Source organism: Chanos chanos, chromosome 9 (assembly GCF_902362185.1).
Source record: "Chanos chanos chromosome 9, fChaCha1.1, whole genome shotgun sequence".
In the NCBI taxonomy this organism is placed as follows: domain Eukaryota; kingdom Metazoa; phylum Chordata; class Actinopteri; order Gonorynchiformes; family Chanidae; genus Chanos; species Chanos chanos.
This window is the reverse complement of record NC_044503.1, coordinates 4683708-4697405: the sequence shown is the minus strand read 5'-3', so window position 1 is coordinate 4697405 and position 13698 is coordinate 4683708. Positions and strand designations below refer to the sequence as shown.

General features: G+C 41.0%; 1 protein-coding gene across 39 annotated transcripts in view; it reads left to right on the top strand.

Annotated features, from left to right (window-relative positions):
- Window positions 1-9946: 9946 nt before the first annotated feature.
- Window positions 9947-13698, top strand: part of celf5a (cugbp, Elav-like family member 5a) — a 160811-nt gene continuing 157059 nt past the window's right edge. For all 39 annotated transcript variants that reach the window (XM_030785146.1, XM_030785130.1, XM_030785125.1 and 36 more), the window contains exon 1: window positions 9947-10307. In XM_030785146.1, coding sequence (XP_030641006.1) covers window positions 9947-10307 — 361 coding nt within the window. The remainder of the gene's footprint in view (window positions 10308-13698) is intronic.

The following is a 13698-nucleotide window of genomic DNA, read 5'->3' as shown; positions in this document are numbered from 1 at the left end:
AATTGGCAAACGGAGGTAAAAGTTGAGAAGTAACTTTAAAAAAAAAAAAAACGAAACAAAAAAAAAAAAACAGTCTTTGAGAGACAAGTTATTTCGATCCGTAGTCAATTACAAATCATCAGAAACCGACTTGTCAGTTCCGTGTGTCAGTCAAGCCTGACTGCTGTCTGAGACATACAGACAGAACGGAGGACTGGCGGTGAATGAAGACTGTGTGGGGGAGAGGGAACGGTTTGGATGATGTAGAACTATGACATTCAAGTCTGTCCATGACTTTACAACTCATCCATTCTCAGAACCAAACAGCGTGTAGTCAATTCATCAGGTACACTTCAACAGGACGGGCGGCCCTAACCATAATCGACCAATCAGCCCGTCGGCTCACTCGCTAACCGACCAATCAATCAATCTCCTAAACAGCTCACCAACAGATTAGTTGATAAGCATATATGAATAAATAACACAGGTCAAATAGCAATGACCCAGACCCGTAACCTTCAAATACAAAACAACTTCAAATACCCTGGGCTTCATTTCAGTTATTTACAATACTTCATTTATTCTGGGAGATTATTGTAATAAGATAGATTCTCTGTTTCCAATTCCCTATCGCTGCTATTTTGATGTAGCTTCAAAATATTAAAATATTTTGACATGTTAGTGCTCAGACATACAAATGCAGAAACTTCAGCTGTAACCTCTGTGATCCAGAATGATTAAAGCAATGGGACAAAGTGTTTTGAATTGATCTTTAAGTTCATTCAAGCATTAAGCCTTCTCAGATAAAGCTTATTTAAATGCGGATTCATAAGACATGGCTGTTTTTTTTCCACCCAGTTCTTCCACCCAATTTTGGACACGTTAAAAGAAAGCTTTAATCAAGCCCGGGGGGAAAGGCAGAGAACATGTTTCAGTCTAAACTAACTCTGTCAAGCCAAAAACGAAATGTTATGATTAAAAAAACCCTCATTCATTAAAAGTGCGCAAACCCCCCCCCCAAAATCAAAGCATTTTTCCATGGCAACTTATCATTATTTTCAATGCCGGAATCCACAACTTTGGGCTGCTCCGCTCAAAGGCAAACAGCTTGTTCAAGGGCACGTCAGCAGAGCACCGCGGTGCACATAAAATCCAACAGAGAGCCCCCCCCCCCCCATCGCTTGAGCGTCTCTCTGATCACTTCCCTTCCAACCTGCAGTCAGTGACAGCATTTATTTGCAGGCTGTCGATCAGACGCCGTCTAAGTGATGAAACTAACGCAGCGATAAAAAGAGAAGTTGAATTTCCCCTTTCCAAGACAGTGGAATGATTTCACATTTAAACAGGTCGTTTTAAAAAAGGCCTGGGAAAAAAAAAAAAACGCAGTGCTGGGAGACTTAAAAGTAACAAAACTGCTTTGTACAGTTTTTTTTTTTTAGGGGAAAAATGAACAAACATGCAATGTTGTCTCTGTGTGAAATCAGCGTTTATAGAAAGGTCGCAAGGTGACGGCTTTCCGTCGTTCAAAGTGTGAACATGAATTCACCAAAAATACACTTTGCTTCTATCATGTGCAGACAAAATACTATTTGGAATAAGAACAGTGTCAAAAAGATATTGAAAACTTCAGCTGCTGTTAGGGTTGAGAACAGACAGAGGCAGAAACTTCCACCTGAAATTGGCCAAGGAGTCCTTCCAGAATATGACACTACTTTGATTTTTTTTTTTTTTTTTTAAAAAGAAGTTTTTCTTTTCCAAAGATCTCCTTGCCAAAAACTTTCCCGGACTGTTCCGGGGGTGGGGGGGGGCAGGATATTTCAGAAACCAATATGATTGGTAAGTCTGGTATGATTGGTTGCAGTCCTCCATTTAAAAAAAAAAAATTCACCAACATATTCAGTTCAGTACATACTATATTTATTTCTCTGCATTTGTTTTCCTCGTAGATTTAATAATAATAAAAAAAGTTTTATACAAGAGACCGAAGTGTTCATCCAATTTTTTTTTTTATGATAATTTGTTTCAAATTTTAAAACTGCTTCAAACTGAACCTGAGGGGGTAAAGGGAGAGAGAGAGAGAGAGAGAGAGAAAACAATGCCAGTGTATGGAGACACGCTGATAAAGTTCAATTCAAATTTCGCACGGCGCTCCAGGCCACTGGCTTGCATCAGCGCAATTACCGCCTTGATTGGCTAACGTGATTGCGGGTAGCGGCTGAACTCCTCTCTAATGTTTTTGTTATAGCTGTGGCCGCGTTTTCACACCTGCTGATTTACAGTACCAGAGGGGGGGACTGGGTCCGTGGTTGTTAAAATTCAAGCCCATTCCAGTTTGAACAGATTGTCGTGGGGGCCGTCTGTGCCGGAAAACGAATGCAAATGCACCAACCAGAGGCTGCAGAGAGGGGGAAAAAAAAAAGCTCGAGTTAAAATGAGTTCTGGTGATAATTTTCGCAAGAGTGACACTTGCCCGCAGATTTGCTTCGGTAAAACATATTTATTATCTTGTGATATGGTGGGTATGATACCCCCTGCACCCCCCCCCGCCCACACACACACACCCACCCACCCACCCACCCACACCCACACCCACCCCCCCACACCCACACCCACCCCACCCGACATCATCTATTAATGGGATTATGAATTAAGAAACCAATTTAATCTCATATTTCTTCTGATTATTCAGCGTTCTGACAGCTTGACAGCACACCACAGGTTTATCGGACTTTGTGCTGGATGCTTACTCTACTTTCATACTCAAAACTGTCTCCACTAATTTGTCACAAATGATCCTAGTGAACGTTGGGGATTTCAGAACACAGCTCCGTTTAACTGAATCACGACTAAAGGCAGACCGGGGTCGAATGCGGCAGCGGTTCGCAGGAAGACTGAATCCCAGATGACGGAAATCACGACAGTACGCTGATCCATCATCGGCCGTTGGACAACTTGACGTGACAAGCCTGACACTCGTGGGTTTCCCAGCGGATCGTGCGGATGCTGTAGATCTTCAAATGATCCGTGACTGGAGACACGTCTAGGTCATATTTTTAGAAAGCCAGTAACAGCCAGAATCATCCCCACTTTGAAGCATTTATCAATCAAAACAATGAAAGTATGTCTTCTCCCACAATGCATCTTGTCCTGCGCGTGTCGCATGAAGCAGTACTTTGGAAATTTTGCCCGGGCACAGAATTTATAACTCCTCAAAAAATGTTAACGTTGGTTTTCATCAAAAACGGGCTTCCATAAACACCTTGGCGTCTTTTTGCAGTGTGCCTGTTGCAGATTTCATGATGGATCCCAAACATATGGAATTGCGTACCTTCAGAAATACAACCTTTCAAAGCCATACTTTATGTCTAATCTAAAGACTGTTTTGTATCAGATTACTATACTGTATGCTTAAGCAGCTCCCTATAGACTCAGCATTAATGCTTCGTAGAGGAGTAGCAGTTAGGAGTTAAAACCCTTTAGCTTTAGTTTGTGACGCTTTTAGGATCAAATTAAAATCCAGCCGACAACATTTGTCATTGACAACTTCAGAGTGGAGCCGGAAGCAAAATCAATCACTGGATTCCTCCCAGTACATTAGCTTTCTGTCAGCCTGGACCACTCCAGATGTTCTGTGGTGTATGTGTGTGTGTGTGTGTGTGTGTGTGAGAGAGAGAGAGTCTGAGTGAGTGAGTAAGTTAGAGAGAGAGTATGTGTGCATTTAACTGTGTCTCTGTGTAATTTAGTGTGTGTGTGTGTGTGTGTGTGTGTGTACTATGAGCTGATCCCTCGTTTCCCAGAGAATGTGTAGAGGCCCCTAGTGACACTCATTTCCAATTCAAGGTCACAAGCCCTTGACAGGCATAAAAATGCATCTAAAATATTAATTTAACTCAGCTGGGAGATCCAGGACGACAACTTCACTCACTAATACTAAAGTCTTCGGTAGCACATCAAGCCTTAAATGAATTCCTTTGCCACATGATAAGCAGGGATTCATAAACTGACAGCGGAGGGTAGACAATCAAGCAAAAAAGCAATTGATGCCTTGGTGCGACAGCAAGTTTGAATGGTGATGAATGAGCCCTGCGCAGATGAGTAGAGAGAGAGAGAGAGAGAGAGAGAGAGAAAGAGAGAGTATTTAATGTACAGTCCTGGCAACTTGCCATCAGAAATTCAAACAACTTCAATCAGACACTCGAATGTCCTTGGATGGAAAAGTCCCAGCATGCAAAAGTTTCAGAAGAGGAAAAAAAAAAAAAAAAAAAAAAAGGAAGTTAAAGATTTTGTACAAAAGGATATTATAAAAAGTTTACAAAGTGAGATGATGTGGGTAAGATTTTTAAAGGCTGTGGACTGATTTGGTCATAAACTTGTTAATAACATTCTCTTGCCCTTTAGCACCACCCCCCCCCCCCCCCCCCGATATAAATGGAAAAGTTTGAGTGTTGGCCCTGATGATATCTTATAGATCATGTGCTTTGACACTGGGGAAACATGCTTGGCTAAGCATAACATAATTAATTTTTTTTTTTTAAAAGTCATCTCTAAATGTATTAAAACTGAAGTCTTTGTCATCCTCCTTCTAGAGAGTTTGACTACGCTGACCGGACTCTTTGTTCTAGCCAATACATTACAATTACACCTGACGTACCTGCCTGTCTCGCACTGAGCCACCGTTAGAAATCCACTGACTTTCTCTTCAGACCTATTTCTGTTCCCATTTACTCAGACAGGCTGTCTAAGGATAGTGTGATTAACTACTCCTCAGAGAATCTTTGAAAGGGCTCCCAGAACCTCCTCACTGTTGAAAAACCGCGATTAAAACCCATGACTAAGCTCATCGAAGCCCGACGGAGTGTCGGATTGGTCGAGCAAGTGGTGTCAGACGAGGCCCAGGACCAGAGACCTGCAGGCCCTCCGTGAGGCTGACCGGTCAAACCTGTTATAGCCAAAAAACGTATCGGTCCCTTCTGTGAGCCGTGAATTCAATTTTAACGCACAGCCAGAGATCTCTGAAGAATAAAAGGACACCCCTGTCATCCAGCAAAGCCTTGAAAATCACACTAAAGGTTCAAATCCAGAAGGGGGATGTGCTAGTGGTCACAGGAGACATAAAGTATCGTTGTTGTTTTTTTTTCATAAAAAAGGAACGGCTGTTTAATATTTCATTCCATTCCAAATATTAAAATAACACAAAAGTGCTTCTTGTTGCTGAGTGAGGTTGACTGTCTGAGAAGTTTTAAACGACGAGTCAATTAAAAAAGTCGTTCGCAGAATCATCTGGCTGAGACAGAATGCGATTCTCATGCCCCCACATCCAGTCTATTAGATCACTCGACCTCAAAATATGGCGGTAATCACAGAAGTGTGAGTTTCAGGCGCCCTCTAGAGGTCCTCTTGCAGTCATGTTTGCTGACTGTAATTCGACTGTTCTGCGTATGTACTTAAAGTTGTTGCCTCCTTGACCGCGATGAAATTGGCGCACGGAAATGTTCAAGAAATGCAAACGAGGCGAATGCATATCATTGTTACAAATAAGGGTCATACTGAAATACAGAAGTGAGGAAACCCTTAGTAGGTATACTGTGCGTGATGATTTACGGTGTTTTAATTTGCGAAACAGTTAAAGTTTCTCCAATAACTGCTTTCCTCCAAATTTGCATGGCTATTTAAGACGCTAAACATGCATTCTTCCAAAAACATCGTTCTCTAAACGATAATTTATAGATGGGACAAGTCTGTGAGCAGAAAAATCCTCAGTTCTTGCGTTTTCTGAATTTATTTTATGATTTGGTTTCTGGGCTCCTGCATCTGTGATTAAAAATGGAATTTTTAAAACGTTTTTTTTTATGAACGATTACGTCAGTCCTAACTCCAATGAAATAAGTATGTTTCTTTTAACTTTAATTAGTTTCTTTCATTTGAAATCCAAAATCATTTGAACACATTTACGTTTCAACTTGGAGTAAGCGGATTCTCAGGCCGGTAGGTAGAAGAGTTCACTGACGCCTTTTGAACTTGTACCTGATACTCATTAACCGTCCTAGAGCTGACTTAAATTAACGGCTGGAACAACCGCTTCGCCCACTTACGTGCACGGATCTGGGCATTGTCGATTTTGCGCAGGCAAATGAATGTCATTTGCTATTAACTTTTCTCCAGCCACGCTCCAGTTGATCATCCGAACTGTTCAAGTTTGGGCTCACTCACATAGAACACTTGGCTAATAGCTATCCCGTAATACAACTTAATGAATTCTGCCATGGAGCTAATTAATCTGCGCAATGTGGTGTTGATTCCAGCTTGGCTCTCACCTTACCTGACCTTTTTTTCAGGACGTTGACAGTGAAGAAACGCAAAGAGGAGTGAAGCAGCGGCTGCAGTAGCAGAAAATGACGTCAGAAATGACGAGGACCAAAAAGTGACGTCTTCGAAACGTTGTATAGACGTGTTGTATAGACGTGTTTGAAAGTTTACTCATAAAGAAAATGTCAGCTCTCTGTCGACATGAAATTAATCATGCTTGGCCACACATACAGGCCTGTAACAAATTCTGGGGCAAACCACTGGTAACGTTGTAGTCTACCCTGTGACATTGTGTTTTCATTTCTTCAGCACGCTGTCAGTGAGGTAAAAATTAAGCAATCTTATCTCCCAGTTAGACGACACATCCTCAACCTATCAGAAGACAGAGGAACACAAGGCAGAGCCTAACGCAAGGCTTGAATCAAGAGGGTGATGCAGTCAAGAGAGAGACAGTGTTCTCAATTTGTATTATTTTCTTTACTCTGAACTGAGTCATATATATATATATATATAGCACTTTTTTTTTGTAACAATGCTCCTACTTGTACTTTTTCCACCCCCTATATATGTATGTGTGTGTGTGTGTGTGTGTGTGTGTGTGTGTGTGTATATATATATACATATATATATAGCATTTTTAGCTGTACAGATATATGTACAGATACTCTTTCCAAAAGTGTCACTGTTGTTAGAACTGTCAGGTCTGTATGTTTAGTCTGTCTGGAGATCAGTAAGATAAGGTAGAAGTGCAACAGAGTCTCTCTCTTGTCAAAGGCTGATGAAGTTCTGATCAATATCAACAAATGGGGTGACTTGTTGCCTGAGTAAAAACACTCAACATTTGAAGCACAAAACCACTAGTTCACACCTGAGTAAAGTCTGTCATGAGATTACAACTTAATGACAATGAGTTTAATACATAAACTGAAGCTTCAGTGCTTAAGAATGGGGATATTAATGACCTCTAAAAGTTTAGGTTAATTTACATATAACAAGAGACAGGGAGAGAGAGAGAGAGCGAGAGAGAGAGAGAGTGAGAGTGAGAGAGAGAGAGAGCGCTCATGGTAAAATGCTCTAGGTTTTTTTTTTTTGTAGGTTTTTTTGTAATTGGGTTTGATCTTTTAGGGCCTTAGCTGAACAGATTGCTAAGTGGTTCCCACAGCTGTCTGTACGCGTCCCTGGGGGTCTTAGCCACCGCTAAGCTAGAGATCAAGTGTGACCGCCTCTCTGTGTGTCTACTGGGCACTTAACAAGCTTGCAGCTTAAATGCTAGCACACTAAATTGTATGTAACTTTTCAGTTCACACCAATAGCACAAGCATTATTGATTTCTTGTCTGCCTGCACTGCCTTGCAAAACACTAATGGCACGGGTCAATAATGCCTCTCTCCACATCCAGTATCACACTTAGCCCTAAAAATAACCGCTTGCTGTTTCTCTAAGGTTCCTGTGGCCCCAAAGCGACCTACAGTTGGGCAGAATTTCACTTTTTTTTAATGCACTTTTTTTTTTAAAACACCATCACACATCAGACAGGCTTAAGGTTACAAAGGTCTTAAGCAAATCTATCTGAGTGCTTTTAATTCTACTTGTGTTGGTCCAATAACGTTTAAAGATCGGGAGGCCATCTAAAGTCGTCCGCGTCGCTGATAAGAGAAGACATAGCGGGGAGAACCAGAGATCGATATGTCACGTCGAAGAAACTGTTTTTCTTCCACTGGAGCCGAGCCATTTTGTTTTGTTTTTTTTCCTCCATTAAAATATTAGAGGTAAAAGAACTATGTTTAAACAAAATGTCTGGCTATAAGTGACAGAGTCCTTTGTCAGGTTAATTTCACCTGCCCCCCCCCCCCCCCCCCCCCCCCCCCCCCCCCTTCTGGTCTTGAACTTGTGTGTAAAGAGTTTCAAATATTTCAGTTTCACATTTTTTTTGGCACCATTTGGTTCGTTTAAACATGGATATATACAATAATTCACACGCTGATAAGAAACACTTAGGTTTTGCTAATAAGTCTGTGCATGTTCATTTTGAACACTTTTGACTGTGTGTGTGTTTTTTTTTGTTTTTTTTTTAAGCTCTCCACTTTGTTTGACTGATTAGCGAGAAAGTTGTTTTTCTCACCTGTCTCAGGTGTAGCCCTGAACCCAAAGTGGTGGGACCAGCCGGAAAAAGACTATGCTAGACATCGATACAGCAATACGCAAACTTTAACAATACCGCCAATCCCTCTGTTGGTGCTGAGAGAGCAAATCGATGACGGTAGAGAAACAGAGACCCTGAGCAGTGGCAGCTGATCACTCAGGTTAATCCAGTTTAATTAAAGTTTCACCAAATTCATTTCATAAAATGATTTAACTCTGTTTCTTTTCTTCTTTTTCTTTCTTGGAAAGTCAGTCTGAGTTTCAACTATTTTTAAAAAAAAAAAAAAAATCTCAACAGCATTTGCTCTGTTTATGGTAGAACATTTCCATGACATCTGAAAGGATTAGTGCCGTTTAAGGTCATGTGACAAGAGATGTTGAATCTACACAAGACATGTAGCTTTTGGATTAGTCAATCAATACACTTTCTTTGGTTGTCATACCAACTGTACTCTTTTTTTTTTTTTCATTGAAAATACATCAAGATAAGAACTGCCAAAACGCAGTCTTGTGTGGCTGTAATACATCCCTGTGATATTATATATTATAATATATGCATAATATATGTGATACATATAATGCATATATTTTCATGTGGACCGACCAGTGTGGCCTCTTCAGAGTGGACACACCTGTTACCCAGGTAAACACCAGCCTTTCCTTGCGTGGTGAAGACAACAGCAAAAGCCAGGAATCTGGCCCTCAAGTACTAGATTTAGGCAACCTGGCCTCAGGCATTGCCCAAAATCCATGCTACTTTCCTATTAGCCCTAAGACAAGAACACTTAACATTGTTACGTTTGTGTTTTGAACCCAATTATAGTTTAGATTCTGAAAAGAGGAACTAATTATTAGCAATCTGCTTTTTATCATATCAAGTGAATATGCTCCATTTGGCCAGAGATTTCAAAAAGATTTGTGAGATCCAGTTCAAACCACCGAACAACCAAATAGCTCCCAGATGAACTGTGTGTTTTCTTTCGTTCTCTGTGTTGTCAACTGATGTTCTCAATGACGGTGAATTCAGTAATCAACCTGACCGACTGTCAGTCTGAAATGATTCATTTACTTATTGACCAGGATCATCTCTTGTTTTCTAAATCTTATTACTCCTATCATCCATTTCACTTAGTGTGGTTTCATGTCAGACAAACCTAAATCTAGCATCGAGGGAATCCGACATGCCTGAATTACCCGAAAGAGAAATTAAATAAAAATCTGACGCAACCCACCTGTGATAAAGAAATCGTATTTCCCATTTGTGCTCACTACATATCGGTGCCAGTATCAATGTTCTGCCTGTGGGTGTCGCTAGAGAGTAACCAATGGCTTCCTTTCCTCCTCCCCCTCCTCCTTTTCTTTTGTGTGTGTGTGTGTGTGTGTGTGCGTGCGTGTGTGTGTGTGTGTGTGTGTGTGTGTCGGCTAGAAAGTGAGCCTGAGTTTCCAGCTGAGTGCTTGCTCTCCTCTCAGTGTGTGTGTGTGTTGTCATTATTATTATCCAGTCTGCTCCAAGCGCAGAATGGCCAGATCCACTCAGACTGAAACAAGAAGCCAGCAGCATCCACCACAGCCGCACCATCTCGTACCCACCAGCCTGGTTTTCAGTGGACCGGGGGCACCACCGACCCAACCTCCACTCCTCCTAATTCCGCACCAGCACCAGTACGCTCAGATCCCATTTCCTAAACCCATGAACGGGTCAGAATCCATCTCCATTCATCCGGAGAACGGAACCATGAAAGACCAAGACGCTATAAAACTATTTATCGGCCAAATACCGCGGAACCTTGAAGAGAAAGACCTGAAACCCTTATTCGAACAGTTTGGAAAAATCCACGAATTGACAGTTTTGAAGGACCGCTACACTGGCATGCATAAAGGTAAACGCGTACTCTCGAGTCGACACAACTGGTTCGCAGTCTGGCCTGTTTTTATAAAGATGTGTCCCTTTTGGGGCAGATAATAGAAATGACATGCTAACTTCAGTGTTTGGTTCATAACGGTATTTCGTTTCAGCTTTACTGACAATTGTATCTGTTGCCCTCTTTGTTCGAAAATAACGAAGCGACGGGGGCATAGATTTAATTGCGGATTATTTGTGAGGAAACGTCTGGGTCACAAAAAAATGTTTGATCGTTTTTAGTCTTTTTTAACACGTTACCAAAATCGTTATTACCCATAAAACGACAGATAAAATTCTTATTTGTTAAATTGTATATTGTAGCCTGCTGTTATTGTCTCACACGTGAGGATCAACGTTACAGCAAACGAACTACGCACGTATAAGAATAATATTGTGGAGGTGTTGAGCGCTATTTCAAAAGCATGGTAATGACGTAGGCTGCTCAGAGGTTTCCTCCTGCTTTTGCTCGTGTTGCAATTTAATTGTATCTTTTATTACGCTTTCTCAGAACTGGGGCAAAGACGCTTATGACTAATGTATTTTTAAATAGCCTTCTTCTGTCTGTCCCATCTTTTGAAAAAGGAGAACATCATTTATTCATCCTGTGTGCTTTCCTAAATAGCTCTTCATGCTCAGCACAAGAGAAGTCTCAAGCTCGATACTTTAGTGTTGTAGTGTGGTTGTATGTTTGTTAGAAATTCTGTACACAATACTTCAGTTATTATTAAACGTCACAAGGTTCGTCCTCGTAACACACACACACACGCACACACACACAGAGAGAGAGAGAGAGAGAGAGAGAGAGAGAGAGAGAGATGTCGAAAGAGTACAAATAATCGAATGTAAACGCAAAGGCACTTGACAAAACAGACGCGACTCCGCGCTATTATAACGAACCTGTTCTTATCGGCGCCATTTAACCGAGCTTATGCAATTGTTGCGAAAACTGAATTTCTATTCGTCTTCGTTAGCGTCAATTAAGACTCCCGCAGCTCATGGATCCTGTCAGCAGCATGCCCCAGGTTATGCTAATTGTGCTTACTGAAAGAAAATGTGTTTTTTTTTTCCATCGGCTAATTTCACGACGCTTTTCACATTGGGAAGGAGTAGATATCAAACAAACTTAAATATCTTTCCTTAAAACACACATCACATATGTATCATCTGAATTGTCAGTTTGTTGTGTTTCTGGACTGCAGATCAGACGTTATTTGATATTCAACAACTGTAGTCTGTTTCTGTTACGAATTGTAAGGAGTAATAGCCTTAGTGGTCCACCTACAAACGTTTCCAATTTTCAGGGGAAGGACAACACCTCTTCAGTGCGCGCGCTCTCTCTCTCTCTCCTCCCGCTCTCTCTGTGTATACACACAAACGCCTGTGAGCGTGCAGAGGTTTGCAGAAAGGAGGCTTTTGTTTTGAAACGTAAAAAATATTAGACTTCTGTTCCAAACGGTGTAACCAAATAGGAAATCTCATTGAAAAAGGTCATTGCTTTGTTTCCAGTCGCTCAGATGCCGTAGTTACAAAATTAGACGAAGTTATATTTATGAACAACATGCTGAAATAGTTTTGACGCTTTTTTCATTTAAAGTTTTAGTTTGACTATTTTTGCGTTTACTTGATTAAGAACTGCAATGCGAAACGCACTTGTTGGAGCGTTTTTACCGGGACAGGCATGTTTGTTGTAGAATGAGTCACTCAATCCTTCTTGTCTTTTTTTTTTTTTTTTTTTGGGAGAAAGGGTGTGTGTATGTGTGGGGGGAGTGTTTTTCATTGAGGGGGATCACATGTAGAAGACACGTTTTGGATGGGGTAACACATTTCTGCGTCACTAATCCTACAGGGAGAAAACATAGCATTATTCTGTAAGGCGTGATAGCGAAGCATGCTCCCAAGGGAGCGGATTAGTTCTGTCTGAAGCTTCAGTCTTTTGGATCATCAGGTTTGAGTACATGTTTCCTAATTAAAAAGTGGGGACGCTCGATGCTTACGGTGACTAATACTGCCATGTGTCAGCTCTCTGCCAATTATTTCTTACCAGTTCAGAATGAACAGGCTAACCTTGTTTCTTCTTTTTTTTCCCCTGATGTTGAATTGATCACTCAAGGTTTGAGTCTCTCCCTTGGCTCCTAATTAAACTGTTAACCTTAGTTTTTTTTCCACGTTCCAATTCTACTGATAATGTCAATGTTTGTATAAAAAAAAAATCAACAATAGAATTTTAGTAGTTTGTAGCTCAAACCTGTTGCGGTTGCTGTATAGTATGTCGCCTATTGAATGCAGTCAGTCCAAGTGGATTTGAATAGAAATGCCTGGCTTTGTTTTTAACAGTTCACAGATCAATTTTTTCCAGGGTGCTGACTGAACTTTCTGTAACCTGTTTATGGGGATGGTCTTCATTGGCTCTAGAAATGATAGGTCCACTATCTCTCTCTCTCTCTCCCTCACACAGACGCGCACGCACACACACACACACACACCAAGTTACTCACCCCCCCCCCCTCCCACCCCCACCCCCACATCCATCCATCTACATGCCACACATTAAACACACACACACACACACACACTTACACATATATAGTTACACACCGACTGTGGAGCACGGGGCTTCATTCACTGTAGACGTTCAGTACAAACCGGGCTGCTCTCACATCTGCCCTCTACGGAGGCAGAGTATTCATACTGAAGTAGTGTGAGGAGGATCAGTGTGTTAATGCGTTTATAAATGGACTGGAGATATTGCCGTAGACCCTGACGCATTAAATCATAGGAATAACCTAATGAAATATTTATATGTGTTTTATTTTTTACTCACCCTCTCAGATGAATGACCCCCACAAGCTGGTGCTTGTGTAACAGCAGAAAACTAAAGAAAAATCAGCCCTGCTAGCAGACACACACGCACAAGCACACGCACGAGCACACACACATACACATACGCGCGCACACACACACACACACGCTCGTGCGTGCGTACACACACACAAGGAATGTTCCCCTTACTCAAGAGTTTTGCCCTTCAGACTACGTGAGATTAAATTATTTAAAGTTAGATTTCATATTAAACAGAGTTTTAGCAGATATGGGATTTTTAAGGTTAGCATAAATTACAGTATTTTGACAGTTAAATCAATTCTTCATGATGGTATGCTTACTGCGCTTTTAATAGAATAACATTAAAAATCCTTCCCCAAACGAATGAAGTAGCTAACTAAATGTTTCAACATAGTTTGTATGTGATAAAAACTGAGACTTAATTTTTTTCTTTTTCCTTTCTTTCTTTCTTTCTTTCTTTCTTTCTTTCTTTCTTTCTTTCTTTTTTCCCCCCAAACTTTTTGGTGCTGACACATCAACTTGCTGAT